The sequence below is a fragment of the Bombina bombina genome, chromosome 8 (genome assembly GCF_027579735.1).
Source record: "Bombina bombina isolate aBomBom1 chromosome 8, aBomBom1.pri, whole genome shotgun sequence".
Taxonomy (NCBI): domain Eukaryota; kingdom Metazoa; phylum Chordata; class Amphibia; order Anura; family Bombinatoridae; genus Bombina; species Bombina bombina.
In genome coordinates, this window is record NC_069506.1 from 189,747,275 (window position 1) to 189,763,471 (window position 16,197).

Here is a 16,197-nt window from a genome sequence, read left to right on the forward strand (position 1 = left end):
TGACAAAATGTTAACTTTTTATTTTCTCAAGCGCCCGCCTACACCTCAGACCACTGCAACTATGCATGCTCAAATAGTGGAATGGGAATTATGCAGATTTATCTCCTCAACTGCATCTGGACCAAGAGACCAGAGATTTTCTTCTCTGGTGGTTGTCTCAGGACCACCTGTCTCAGGGAATGTGTTTCCGTAGGCCAGAGTGGCTCATAGTAACGACAGATGCCAGCCTGCTAGGCTGGGGTGCAGTCTGGAAATCCCTGAAAGCACAGGGCTTATGGTCTCGGGAGGAATCTCTCCTCCCAATAAACATTCTAGAACTGAGAGCGATATTCAATGCGCTTCAGGCGTGGCCTCAGCTTGCTGCTGCCAAATTCATCAGATTTCAGTCGGACAACATCACGACTGTAGCCTATATCAATCATCAAGGAGGAACACTGAGTTCTCTAGCGATGATGGAGGTAACCAAAATTATCCGATGGGCGGAGGATCACTCTTGCCATCTCTCAGCAATCCATATCCCAGGGGTAGAGAACTGGGAGGCGGATTTCCTAAGTCGTCAAACTTTTCATCCGGGGGAGTGGGAGCTCCATCCGGATGTATTTGCCCAGCTGACTCGGCTATGGGGCACACCAGAATTGGATCTGATGGCGTCCCGACAGAACGCCAAACTTCCTCGTTACGGGTCCAGGTGCCGGGATCCCAAGGCGGTACTGATAGATGCTCTAGCAGTGTCCTGGTCCTTCAATCTGGCTTATGTATTTCCACCGTTTCCTCTCCTCCCACGTCTGGTTGCCAGAATCAAGCAGGAGAGAGCTTCGGTGATTCTGATAGCGCCTGCGTGGCCACGCAGGACTTGGTATGCAGACCTGGTGGACATGTCATCTGTTCCACCGTGGACTCTGCCATTGAGGCAGGACCTTCTAATCCAAGGTCCGTTCAAGCATCCAAATCTAATTTCTCTGCGTCTGACTGCTTGGAGATTGAATGCCTGATTCTATCAAAGCGTGGTCTCTGAGTCGGTCATAGATTTTCCTGGTAACAGGCTTTCTAGCCTGAATCAGGGTATCAATCATAAGATTTGGCGCAAATATCTTTGTTGGTATGAATCTAAGGGTTACTCATGGAGTAAGATTAGGATTCCTAGAATTTTGTCCTTTCTCCAAGAAGGATTGGAGAAAGGATTATCAGCTAGTTCCTTAAAGGGACAAATATCTGCTCTGTCTATTCTTTTACACAAATGTCTGGCAGATGTTCCAGACGTTCAAGCATTTAGTCAGGCCTTGCTCAGGATCAAGCCTGTATTTAAACCTGTTGCTCCGCCATGGAGCCTAAACTTGGTTCTTAAAGTTCTTCAAGGGGTTCAGTTTGAACCTATGCATTCCATAGATATTAAGCTTCTATCTTGGAACGTTTTTTGTTTTTAGTAGCTATCTCTTCAGCTCGAAGAGTTTCTGAGTTATCTGCTTTACAGTGTGACTCACCTTACCTAGTTTTCCATGCAGATAAGGTGGTTTTGCGTACCAAACCTGGGTTTCTTCCTAAGGTTGTTTCTAATAGGAATATCAATCAGGAGATTGTTGTTCCTTCTCTGTGTCCTAATCCTTCATCAAAGAAGGAACGTCTGTTGCACAATCTTGATGTGGTTCGTGCTTTAAAGTTCTACTTACAAGCAACTAAAGATTTCTGTCAAACATCTTCATTGTTTGTTGTTTATTCTGGTAAACGGAGAGGTCAAAAAAGCTACGGCTACCTCTCTTTCCTTTTGTCTGAAAAGCTTCATCCGTTTGGCTTATGAGACTGCTGGCCAGCAGCCTCCTGAAAGAATTACTGTTCATTCTACTAGAGCAGTGGCTTCCACATGGGCTTTTAAAAATGAGGCTTCTGTTGAACAGATTTGTAAGGCGGCGACTTGGTCTTCGCTTCATACTTTTTCTAAATTTTACAAATTTGATACTTTTGCTTCTTTGGAGGCTATTTTTGGGAGAAAGGTTCTACAAGCAGTGGTGCCTTCCGTTTAAGGTACCTGTCTTGTCCCTCCCTTCATCCGTGTCCTAAAGCTTTGTTATTGATATCCCATAAGTATGGATGAATCCGTGGACTCGATACATCTTACAAGAAAAAACAGAATTTATGCTTACCTGATAAATTTCTTTCTCTTGTGATGTATAGAGTCCACGGCCCGCCCTGTCTATTTAAGACAGGTAGTATATTATTATTTTAAAAAACTTCAGTCACCACTGCACCCTATAGTTTCTCCTTTTTCTTCCTAGCCTTCGGTCGAATGACTGGGGGTGGAGCTAAGGGAGGAGCTATATGGACAGCTCTGCTGTGGGTGCTCTCTCTGCCACTTCCTGTAGGGAAGGAGAATATCCCATAAGTATGGATGAATCCATGGACTCGATACATCACAAGAGAAAGAAATTTATCAGGTAAGCATAAATTCTGTTTTTTCCCCTAAACCCCAAGGTCTATTTTTAATGTGTTTTAGTCCTTCGTGTTGTTCTGATTAGCGATGCTGCGGAAGGGATATGTTGGCCATTAATACCCTTTATTCAGATAACACTTAGGAATTGTATGTATGTGATATTTCATGAGAAACCGGTAATTTTAACATGGTTATAATAAAGTTTCACTTTTTAATGTGTATTTTTCTATAATATACTCCACAACCTCTTTATATTGTTTAATCAACATTGTGCTCAATTCAGCATAGTGGAGGTATTCCTTACCCCAAAAATTTGTTTGGTATTCCAAATAGTTTCCCAGGCGGTGAGAGGGCAGGATGATCCTGTTCTAAATCCCCAACTGACTAAAACTCTTTAGTCTGGCAAACTCAAAAGTCATATAGTGCGGTATCGGAGTATCTTCCCTTATCTCATCTAGTATACGAAGGAGAGTATGCGAAGGGGGCATCCAAAGGTCTGAGACAGTTTCGACGCCTAACTTGGCCCATTTATGCATATGTGTTTCTGAAAGCCCTGTGAGTAGGCTAAAGAGGTAATCGGTGTGGGGGTGTGGGGCTATATGGGTGTGATGCCTGATTCTATACCATACCAAAAGACATTCCCAAATTGTGTTAGTGATATCAAGTGATCTGCGACAATGTGAATGAGTCCAGATTAGGTCTTGTAGATAGATGTGATGAGTTAGAGTGTTATGTATTAACAATTTGAGGGTATCCATGGACTGTAGAAGGCATAGAGCTGGGTGTATAAGGAATTAAGTGTTTCCAAAGATGATAAAGGAGAACAGGGAGTAAAAAGGGGTAAGGGGGGAGATATTGGGTAGGATGAGGTGTATAGGTGAGGGGTATTATTTGTCAGTTACGGTGGAAATAGTACACCAGAGTGGAACACTGGTGTGGCCTTCTGTATGTGTTTTTATAGCTATTTAAAGTGTGCCTTGTAGATAGTATTTGAATAACTTTATAATGTTTATCCCTTTTAATAAAAACAAATAACTTTACTGTCCCTTTAATACATAGAGAAAAATAAGCATAATCCTCTGAATACAGAACACTGTAATACGATTGCACTCTGCTTATTTTATTGATGTATTTTGTATATACCACTATAAGCTGTATTTTGAAATTCCTATCTTTTGGGCTGTCCTGGGTCTGCACACTCCCTTGTATCTGACGTGCTAAAGGCATTTTGAGAATGTAGAGTAGATAAGATGATAGGTTTTTGTTGTGTCTGGAAAAGCACATCCTATGGGGATTATTGCAGAGTGCCCTACACTGCAGTAAATCTTGTTCTCTGTGTCATTATATCTAGTTCTCAGTGTCATTATATCTAGATCTCAGTGTCATTATATCTAGATCTCAGTGTCATTATATCTAGATCTCAGTGTCATTATATCTAGTTCTCAGTGTCATTATATCTAGATCTCAGTGTCATTATATCTAGATCTCAGTGTCATTATATCTAGATCTCAGTGTCATTATATCTAGATCTCAGTGTCATTATATCTAGATCTCAGTGTCATTATATCTAGATCTCAGTGTCATTATATCTAGATCTCAGTGTCATTATATCTAGATCTCAGTGTCATTATATCTAGATCTCAGTGTCATTATATCTAGAACTCAGTGTCATTATATCTAGAACTCAGTGTCATTATATCTAGAACTCAGTGTCATTATATCTAGATCTCAGTGTCATTATATCTAGATCTCAGTGTCATTATATCTAGATCTCCGTGTCATTATATCTAGTTTTCAGTGTCATATACAGCATCACAATTCCAGTATGAAAGTGTCTGTTATCATTGCTGTGTTTCATTTATAACCCATCAGCATACGAACTGTGGTAATATTTGCTACTCCTACTTTGCATGTGTAGACTATTCATTTTGTGGTAATTTTGAAAGGTGGTGCTATGTAGAGTCAGGTGCATTATATAGAGATGGTGCTATGTAGAGTCAGGTGCATTATATAGAGATGGTGCTATGTAGAGTCAGGTGCATTATATAGAGATGGTGCTATGTAGAGTCAGGTGCATTATATAGAGATGGTGCTATGTAGAGTCAGGTGCATTATATAGAGATGGTGCTATGTAGAGTCAGGTGCATTATATAGAGATGGTGCTATGTAGAGTCAGGTGCATAATATAGAGATGGTGCTATGTAGAGAGTCAGGTGCATTATATAAAGATGGTGCTATGTAGAGAGTCAGGTGCATTATATAAAGATGGTGCTATGTAGAGAGTCAGATGCATTATATAAAGATGGTGCTATGTAGAGTCAGGTGCATTATATAGAGATGGTGCTATGTAGAGTCAGGTGCATTATATAAAGATGGTGCTATGTAGAGAGTCAGATGCATTATATAAAGATGGAGCTATGTAGAGTCAGGTGCATTATATAGAGATGGTGCTATGTAGAGAGTCAGGTGCATTATATAGAGATGGTGCTATGTAGAGTCAGGTGCATTATATAGAGATGGTGCTATGTAGAGTCAGGTGCATTATATAGAGATGGTGCTATGTAGAGTCAGGTGCATTATATAGAGATGGTGCTATGTAGAGTCAGATGCATTATATATAGATGGTGCTATGTAGAGTCAGGTGCATAATATAGATATGGTGCTATGTAGATAGTCAGGTGCATTATATAAAGATGGTGCTATGTAGAGAGTCAGGTGCATTATATAAAGATGGTGCTATGTAGAGAGTCAGATGCATTATATAAAGATGGTGCTATGTAGAGTCAGGTGCATTATATAGAGATGGTGCTATGTAGAGTCAGATGCATTATATAAAGATGGTGCTATGTAGAGTCAGGTGCATTATATAGAGATGGTGCTATGTAGAGAGTCAGGTGCATTATATAGAGATGGTGCTATGTAGAGTCAGGTGCATTATATAGAGATGGTGCTATGTAGAGTCAGGTGCATTATATAGAGATGGTGCTATGTAGAGTCAGGTGCATTATATAGAGATGGTGCTATGTAGAGTCAGGTGCATTATATAGAGATGGTGCTATGTAGAGTCAGATGCATTATATATAGATGGTGCTATGTAGAGTCAGGTGCATTATATAAAGATGGTGCTATGTAGAGTCAGGTGCATTATATAGAGATGGTGCTATGTAGAGAGTCAGGTGCATTATATAAAGATGGTGCTATGTAGAGAGTCAGGTGCATTATATAGAGATGGTGCTATGTAGAGTCAGATGCATTATATAAAGATGGTGCTATGTAGAGTCAGATGCATTATATAAAGATGGTGCTATGTAGAGTCAGATGCATTATATAGAGATGGTGCTATGTAGAGTCGGATGCATTATATAAAGATGGTGCTATGTAGATAGTCAGGTGCATTATATAGAGATGGTGCTATGTAGAGTCGGGTGCATTATATAAAGATGGTGCTATGTAGAGTCGGGTGCATTATATAGAGATGGTGCTATGTAGAGTCGGGTGCATTATATATAGATGGTGCTATGTAGAGAGTCAGGTGCATTATATAAAGATGGTGCTATGTAGAGAGTCAGGTGCATTATATAGAGATGGTGCTATGTAGATAGTCATGTGCATTATATAGAGATGGTGCTATGTAGAGTCAGATGCATTATATAGAAATGGTGCTATGTAGAGTCAGGTGCATTATATAAAGATGGTGCTATGTAGAGTCAGATGCATTATATAGAGATGGTGCTATGTAGAGTCAGGTGCATTATATAAAGATGGTGCTATGTAGAGTCAGATGCATTATATAGAGATGGTGCTATGTAGAGTCAGATGCATTATATAGAGATGGTGCTATGTAGAGTCAGGTGCATTATATAAAGATGGTGCTATGTAGAGTCAGGTGCATTATATAGAGATGGTGCTATGTAGAGTCAGGTGCATTATATAGAGATGGCGCTATGTAGATTCAGGTGCATTATATAGAGATGGAGCTATGTAGAGTCAGGTGCATTATATAGAGATGGTGCTATGTTGAGTCAGGTGCATTATATAGAGATGGTGCTATGTAGAGTCAGGTGCATTATATAGAGATGGTGCTATGTAGAGAGTCAGATGCATTATATAGAGATGGTGCTATGTAGAGAGTCAGGTGCATTATATAAAGATGGTGCTATGTAGAGTCAGGTGCATTATATAAAGATGGTGCTATGTAGAGTCAGGTGCATTATATAGAGATGGTGCTATGTAGAGAGTCAAGTGCATTATATAAAGATGGTGCTATGTAGAGTCAGATGCATTATATAGAGATGGTGCTATGTAGAGAGTCAGGTGCATTATATAAAGATGGTGCTATGTAGAGAGTCAGGTGCATTATATAAAGATGGTGCTATGTAGAGAGTCAGGTGCATTATATAGAGATGGTGCTATGTAGAGTCAGGTGCATTATATAGAGATGGTGCTATGTAGAGTCAGGTGCATTATATAGAGATGGTGCTATGTAGAGTCAGGTGCATTATATAGAGATGGTGCTATGTAGAGTCAGATGCATTATATAGAGATGGTGCTATGTAGAGAGTAAGATGCATTATATAGAGATGGTGCTATGTAGAGTCAGGTGCATTATATAAAGATGGTGCTATGTAGAGTCAGGTGCATTATATAGAGATGGTGCTATGTAGAGTCAGGTGCATTTTATAGAGATGGTGCTATGTAGAGTCAGGTGCATTATATAGAGATGGTGCAATGTAGAGTCAGGTGCATTATATAGAGATGGTGCTATGTGGAGTCAGATGCATTATATAGAGATGGTGCTATGTAGAGAGTCAGATGCATTATATAGAGATGGTGCTATATAGAGAGTCAGATGCATTATATAGAGATGGTGCTATGTGGAGTCAGATGCATTATATAGAGATGGTGCTATGTGGAGTCAGATGCATTATATAGAGATGGTGCTATGTGGAGTCAGATGCATTATATAGAGATGGTGCTATGTAGAGTCAGATGCATTATATAGAGATGGTGCTATGTAGAGAGTCAGATGCATTATATAGAGATGGTGCTATGTAGAGAGTCAGATGCATTATATAGAGATGGTGCTATGTGGAGTCAGATGCATTATATAGAGATGGTGCTATCTAGAGTCAGATGCATTATATAGAGATGGTGCTATGTAGAGTCAGATGCATTATATAGAGATGGTGCTATGTAGAGAGTCAGATGCATTATATAGAGATGGTGCTATATAGAGAGTCAGATGCATTATATAGAGATGGTGCTATGTAGAGAGTCAGATGCATTATATAGAGATGGTGCTATGTAGAGAGTCAGATGCATTATATAGAGATGGTGCTATGTGGAGTCAGATGCATTATATAGAGATGGTGCTATGTAGAGAGTCAGATGCATTATATAGAGATGGTGCTATCTAGAGTCAGATGCATTATATAGAGATGGTGCTATGTAGAGTCAGATGCATTATATAGAGATGGTGCTATGTAGAGTCAGATGCATTATATAGAGATGGTGCTATGTAGATAGTCAGGTGCATTATATAAAGATGGTGCTATGTAGAGAGTCAGGTGCATTATATAGAGATGGTGCTATGTAGAGTCAGGTGCATTATATAGAGATGGTGCTATGTAGATAGTCAGGTGCATTATATAAAGATGGTGCTATGTAGAGAGTCAGGTGCATTATATAAAGATGGTGCTATGTAGAGAGTCAGGTGCATTATATAGAGATGGCACTATGTAGAGTCAGGTGCATTATATAAAGATGGTGCTATGTAGAGATTCAGATGCATTATATAGAGATGGCACTATGTAGAGATTCAGATGCATTATATAGAGATGGAGCTATGTAGAGAGTCAGGTGCATAATAACAATTTTAGTGTTGACTGTCCCTTTAAACTACTTTCCAATTTACTTCTGTTATCTAATTTGCTTTGCTCTATTTGTATACTTTGTTGAAAAGCATACATAGGTAGGCTAAGGAACAGCAATGCTCTGCTGGGAGCTAGCTGCTGATTGGTTGCTGCACATACAGTACAGTATCTCACAAAAGTGAGTACACCCCTCACATTATTGTAAATATTTTATTATATCTTCATGTGACAACACTGAAGAAATGACACTTTGCTACAATGTAAAGTAGTGAGTGTACAGTGTGTATAACAGTGTAAATTTGCTGTCCCCTCAAAATCACTCAACACACAGCCATTAATGTCTAAACCGTTGGCAACAAAAGTGAGTACACCCGTAGGTGGAAATGTCCAAATTGGGCCCAAAGTGTCAATATTTTGTGTGGCCACCATTATTTTCCAGCACTGCCTTAACCCTCTTGGGCATAGAGTTCACCAGAGCTTCACAGGTTGCCACTGGAGTCCTCTTCCACTCCTCCATGACGACATCATGGAGCAGGTGGATGTTAGAGACCTTGCGCTCCCCCACCTTCCGTTTGAGGATGGCCCACAGATGCTCAATAGGGTTTAGGTCTGGCCAGTCCATCACCTTTACCCTCAGTTTATTTAGCAAGGAAGTGGTCGTCTTGAAGGTGTGTTTGGGGTCATTATCATGTTTGAATACTGCCCTGCGGCCCAATCTCCAAAGGGAGGGGATCATGCTCTGCTTCAGTATGTCACAGTACATGTTCACATTCATGGTTCCCTCAATGAACTGTAGCTCCTCTGTGCCGGCAGCACTCATGCAGGTCCAGCCCATGACACTCCCACCACCATGCTTGACTGTAGGCAAGACAAACTTGTCTTTGTACTCCTCACCTGGTTGCCGCCACACACGCTTGACACCATCTGAACCAAATAAGTTTATCTTGGTCTCATCGGACCACAGGACATGGTTCCAGTAATCCATGTCCTTAGCCTTAGCCTGGAGTCCTGCCTGCATTTTGCCCTTTAAAGCCAAATAATGTAGTGTCTTTACTGGGCTACTGATGTTTTCTGGGCAGGACTCCAACAGGAAGACTGGGGGAATGTCACGTGCAGGGCTGGGTATGTCATGGTCAGGGTTGACATTTTAGGAGTGTAGTGGGCATCACCGGGTCAGTCCCTGGAAAACAGCACACACACATCCCGTTTCTTATTGATAGTCCATGAATGATACTAAATTTATATCTTCTGCAATAACATTTGAGAAACATCCTTGTTATTAATTTTAAAGTTATTACTGTGGATTCATATTTTCTTTCAGTGACATAAAGACATACAGATGTAAACCCTCTCTAGGTGTAAAGGGACATTAAACACTTTGTGAGGGTAATATAAAATTATAAATTGTATGTATATATATATATATATATATATATATATACAATATACTTTCATTATTTATTTTGTCCCCTTTTCCTGTAATGCTATTCTGAAATTTTTAGCTTTTTAGTTCCTGTTAGAAATGGAAGTGCAGAACACTGATTTATTCCACGCTGCCATTGGCTGCACACTCTATTGACCTATTTATACCTGACCCTAATTGGCCACAGCAGGGAAGGTAACCTAAGTTACAAGATGGCAGCTCCCATTGTTTTATAGACACTAAACTTTACGCTTATTTTGTCAATATTTAAACAGCTAATGAAACTTTAAAAATTACATCTACATGTTATTCTCAGACTCATCTTTTATTTTAATGCATAATTCTATTTAGCATTTATTTAGTGTTTGATGTCACTTTGTAAGACGTTAACAGGTATCACAGAAGTGGGATTTACTGTGCTGTCTTTGTCACTCGTGGCAGGATTTCTAGCCAGTCTCTCTATCGGAAGCTTTACAAGTTGTTTAACGTAATAATTGGTATCATATCACTATAGAGATCTGACATTCATCTCAAGGTCTAACAGGTCAAGTCACCTAACATCTTGAAGTCATAGTGACAGAGGTGTGAAGTATCTTCCTCTCTGCTCATTATTATTTTTGTAGAGCTGCTAATGAGAGAAAAAAGAGTGTGAAGAATAATATTTAAGTTGACGTTGTGCATTTGGAACATTTACCGTCACATTTGTTTTTTTAAATAATCCTGGTGATGTATCTGTGGATTTAACATCCAGCGTTCTTAACCCATTGGCTTCCAGAAACAGATGCAATATATTGCATAAATGCATAGCAATATGTTGTTGTCTGGCAACCAAGGAGTTAAAACAACAGCACCCAAACATTTTTTTTATGAAGGGTTTAACTTTTCATTTCAAGAGACTTTATTTTACTTCTGTTCTCAAATTTACCCAGCTCTCTTGGTATCCTTTATTAAAAAGCATGCCAAATTAAGTTCAGCAGCAACAGTGCATTACTGGGAACTAGCTTGTTATTTATGGCTACACATATCTCTTATCATTGGCTCACCAGATGTTTTCAGCTAGGACCCAGTAGTGCATTGCTGCCCTGGAGCAGAATTTAACTATATATTTAACCCCATTGCAGAGGTTATATGCAATCAACAGAGCAATAATATAATGCTCTAACACATTACAGCATTTTCTTTTTATAAAAGGACATGAAACTCTTGTTGCTTTTGTGTATGTTATACTTCTCTCTCACTCGCTAGAGAGGTCAAAAAGCAAACTCTGTAACCTGCGAACGCTATATATACATGCACACATACAATACATATGCACGCATACATACACACTCATGCCCACATACAATACATATGCACGCATACACACTCATGCACACATACATAAACACTCATGCACACATAAACACTCATGCACACATACATAAACACTCATGCACACATAAACACTCATGCACACATAAACACTCATGCACACATAAACACTCATGCACACATAAACACTCATGCACACATAAACACTCATGCACACATAAACACTCATGCACACATAAACACTCATGCACACATACATAAACACTCATGCACACATACATAAACACTCATGCACACATACATAAACACTCATGCACACATACATACACACTCATGCACACATACACACTCATGCACACATACACACTCATGCACACATACACACTCATGCACACATACACACTCATGCACACATACAATACACACTCATGCACACATACAATACACACTCATGCACACATACAATACACACTCATGCACACATACAATACACACTCATGCACACATACACACTCATGCACATATACAATACACACTCATGCACATATACAATACACACTCATGCACACATACAATACACACTCATGCACACATACAATACACACTCATGCACACATACATACACATGCACACATACATACACATGCACACATACAATACATATGCACACATACAATACATATGCACACATACAATACATATGCACACATACATACACATGCACACATACATACACATGCACACATACATACATATGCACACATACAATACATATGCACACATACAATACATATGCACACATACAATACATATGCACACATACATACATATGCACGCATACCATACATATGCACGCATACCATACATATGCACGCATACAATACATATTCACACGTACACACTCATGCACGCATACATACATACACACACATTCATGAACACATACATGCATGCACACATACATACACATACATGAACACATACATACACACACATGCATGCACACATACATACACACTCATGAACACATACATACAAGAACATACATACACACACATGAATGCACACATACACTCATGAACACACACATGCATGCACACATACATACACTCATGAACACATACATACATGCACACATATATACATACACTCATGAACACATACATGCATGCACACATACATACACACTCATGAACACATACATACATGCACACATACATACACACTCATGAACACATACATACATACTCATGCACACATACATACACACTCATGAACACACACATACATACATACTCATGCACACATACATACACACGCACACACATACATGCATGCACACATACATACACACTCATGAACACATACATACATGCACATACACACACACAAACTTTATTGCAAATGCTACATATACAAAATAAATGTGTAAATGTTTTGAAAGTGTAACTTAAAAGTATATACATCCTATTCCTACTTACCATGTTTCTGTTTGTTTTTTTCCTACTGAGAAGCTGTCCCTTTTTAGGTTTAGGGGTGCTCCAGCAATGATTGAGGGTGCATAGCACCACACAGCACCCCCTAGAATTGTCACTGTTTTTGGGTATGTGTTTTTAGATAGCTAAGGCACATATTAATTAGCAGCTGCTCTGATTAAGCAATGACCCTGGAGAATTTTGCAGGATAATTTTTTGAATCCTTCATTATGTATTACTGACTCTGGAGTCTATGGAAAAACCACAATGTAAATACCGGCAAAAGCAGGAAAAATAATGAAAGTACAAAGAATTTTATTTGTGCCAATAACATCTACTTGCTGCTTTAAGATGCCAGGTTGCTGCTGTTTTTGTTCCCATGTCCTTCAGGGTTGACAGTCTTGTCAAAATTAAACTTTCATGATTCAGATAGGGCATGTGATTTTAAACAACTTTCCAATTTATTGTTATCAATTGTCTTTGTTTTCTTGGTATTCTTTGTTGAAAGCTAAACCTAGGTAGATTTATATGCTAATTTCTAAGCCATTGAAGGCCTCCTCTTATCTCAGTGTGTTTTGACAGTTTTTCACAGCTAGACAGTGCTAGATCATGTGTGCCATATAGATGACATTGTACTCACGCCTGTGGAGTTATTTATTAGTCAGCAGTGATTGGCTAAAATGCAAGTCTGTCAAAAGAACTGAGATAAGGGGGTAGTCTGAAAAGGCTTAGATACAAGGTAATCATGTTGGTTATGCAAAACTGGAGAATGGGTAATAAAGGGATTATCTATCTTTTTAAACAACAAACATTTTCCAGAAGACTGTCTCTTTAAGAATTCTCTTCTTTAGAGAAGCTGATTAATGCACAACTCACTTTTTCATATATTGTTTTCTGATATCTCTAAGGAGAATAGTTTACTTTCCAAAAACAAAAAACTATTATCTCCCCACTGCAAAAAGAATTCCAGTGTGAATCTGTGCAAAAAAATTGCAAAGGTAACAGACTATGTGGTATCAAGTAGAGGTATAGGTATCACAGTACCCAGACAGATTTCACCCATAATGCAAGAAACAGGGTATCCCAGTGAGATTCAGTTTATAGGTTCTAAATAACATTGTAATTATGAATCTGTGTATTAATGCTGTATACAAATGTAATACATAAATAGTACACAAAGATGCATTCAAAAGGTAATTGTTGCAAGTGAGTAAAAGACAAAAGATGAACAGAGAATTAAAAGGAACGTAAATCCTTGTAAATACATGACATGTATATTGTCTTGCTATTGAATAACACACCAGCCAAGTGTAAACATTTTCATAACAAAATAACATGTTAGCTGCAGTTGTTTTTCAGTAGCTAAACTCCAACCACCACTTTCCTTATTTGTAGGAGCCAATCCGATCTTGTTACTGGCGTAGACCAGGTTAGCAATGGTCACTACATTGTTTTGCAGTTTGTCATCTAATAACGTCTGCTGAAGCCAATTAGTGACAGATACTGTATATAGAAGGCTTAGCCTTGAGACATTTTGAATTGTGCATTTCCAGTTCTGAGAATAAAAAAGCACACAATTTTCAGAGTTAAAGGGACAGTAAGGTTAAAAGTAAACTTAAACAGATTTGTATATAGACTTGTAGTCTGAGATGAAAGTCTATTTTAAACCGCATGCACACAGATGAGGCAGCCATTTTGTCCCCAGACTTACTTTTGTGTTTATATGATCAGTGTGAAATATTATTATTATGATTATTATGTTCCATATATATCTAGCTATACTTTTTCATCACTTCCCATTTCCTTATGAGCCATTTGGTGATTCTGCCTGCAACATTAAAAAGCTTGTGCATTAAAGGGATTGTGAGACCCAAAATCTTTCTTTCTTCATTTAGACATACCATACAATTTTAAAGAACTTTCCGGTTTATTTCTATTATTTTGCTTTATTCTCTTGGTATCCTTTATTTAAGGAACAGCAGTGCACTACTGGGAGCTAGCTGAGCACATGAGTAAGCCAATGATAAGAAGAGGAATATTTATGCAGCCACCAATCGGCATCTTGCTCCTAAGCCTACCTAGGTATCATTTGCAACAAAGAATACCAAGATAATGAAGCGCATTCAATATTAAAAGTAAATTGTAAAATTGTATGCTCTTTCTGATCGCTGAAAGAAAGTTTATGTTTTTTGTGTTCCTTTAAACTTAGGTTTTTCATTCATCATTCTTTGTGAAACTGGCAGCATTTGGTACTAAAATCTATGTTTATTATAAAAAAATTCATAAGGAAACTTCAAGATTTTAGAAAGGGAGATGACTAGATTAGAACCTTCAATACTTATTAAACACCAAACGTACTCCAGCATATATTTGTGCTATATCATATGGATACTATTTATCATTTGGGAAGCGCTGTACTTATGCTATGCAGAGATCCGCTTTTGTATTCATTTTAATACCAGGTAACCATACACAATTTATCTGTAAATAATCTGATCTAAAGCTCTAAAACGTCTCACACACTTCATGTTCTGCCTCTTTTTGCACATTTTCTCTTTACCTTATCTCTTGGTCCATATTTAGTAACTTTTACGAACCTTTTTGTGTCCTCAGTTGCTTCTCGAACATTTGGAATGCTTGGTGTCCCGGCACGAGCGATCTCTGAGAATGACCGTGGTGAAGCGTCAGGCTCAGTCACCTGCTGGTGTCTCCAGTGAGGTAGAAGTTTTAAAGGCTCTAAAGTCCCTCTTTGAACACCACAAGGCCCTGGATGAGAAGGTATATACTCAGCATTTATTAAAGATAGTGGTCATTTGCTAACCATTAGAGTAAAAACAATGACTGGACACATATTTATTTCTTGGTATATGGTATGGGTGATAAAATATGACCACATGCTGTCTGGTGCACAGTACAAACAAGCCACTAAAATGCTCTTTACAGTACTAAGGAAACCTGTAAAGTAGTCTAAGGAATAGAAACCTTAGTTATAAAGGTGGGAACCAGCATGAATTAATTAGATGAGATTTTTTTGAATTGGGCTACAGTGGCAGCTGGTGACATTTAAAGTTGGTGGGGCAGAATATTCTGTCATTTCTATAACCATAGTAAGTTGTTGTTTTACTTTGTTTTAATACAGAAATCAGACATTTATTCAGTAATTTCTGTCCATTTGTTATAGAATTTAGCTAAATCCTAGTTGACTTCATATTAAAGATCCCCTTTATGATATTTAATCAGAAATAAATCACTGAATTAAATAAAACTCTCAATAAGTTAACTGGACACACGCACATGCTGAACACTGACTATTTTTTCTGTGTTTACTATTTACTAAGATTGCTCCATTTTGTGCAAACATCTGTATTTAGACATTGCATGATAACAATAATAATGATGATAATACTAAAAACATTAGCTCACGTTTATAGAGAATAGTTTAAAATGATTATTTCACACTTCTCTGCCTTTAAAAGCATTGTAAGTATAAACTATACAGAGAAATACAGAGCAGGTTTAGTAGATTTATAAAACAACATATCTTCACATGCAGCTTATTTACAGTAGGCTACAACTAGCGCTTCTCAATTTTATATGATGGTTTCAATTGTTCTCCAATCAGCGCTGCAGCTACTAAAAAAGATGCCCAAAGGGGAGAGCGCTGATTGGAGAGCAATTCCAACCGTTGCA

General features: G+C 38.3%; 1 protein-coding gene across 1 annotated transcript in view; it reads left to right on the forward strand.

Moving 5' to 3' along the window:
• The window catches only part of LOC128638681 (liprin-alpha-3-like), a 250,726-nt gene that overhangs the window by 84,530 nt on the left and 149,999 nt on the right, over positions 1-16,197 (forward strand). The window contains 1 exon segment of the mRNA XM_053690795.1: positions 15,121-15,285. Within this exon segment, the coding sequence (XP_053546770.1) occupies positions 15,121-15,285 (165 nt within the window).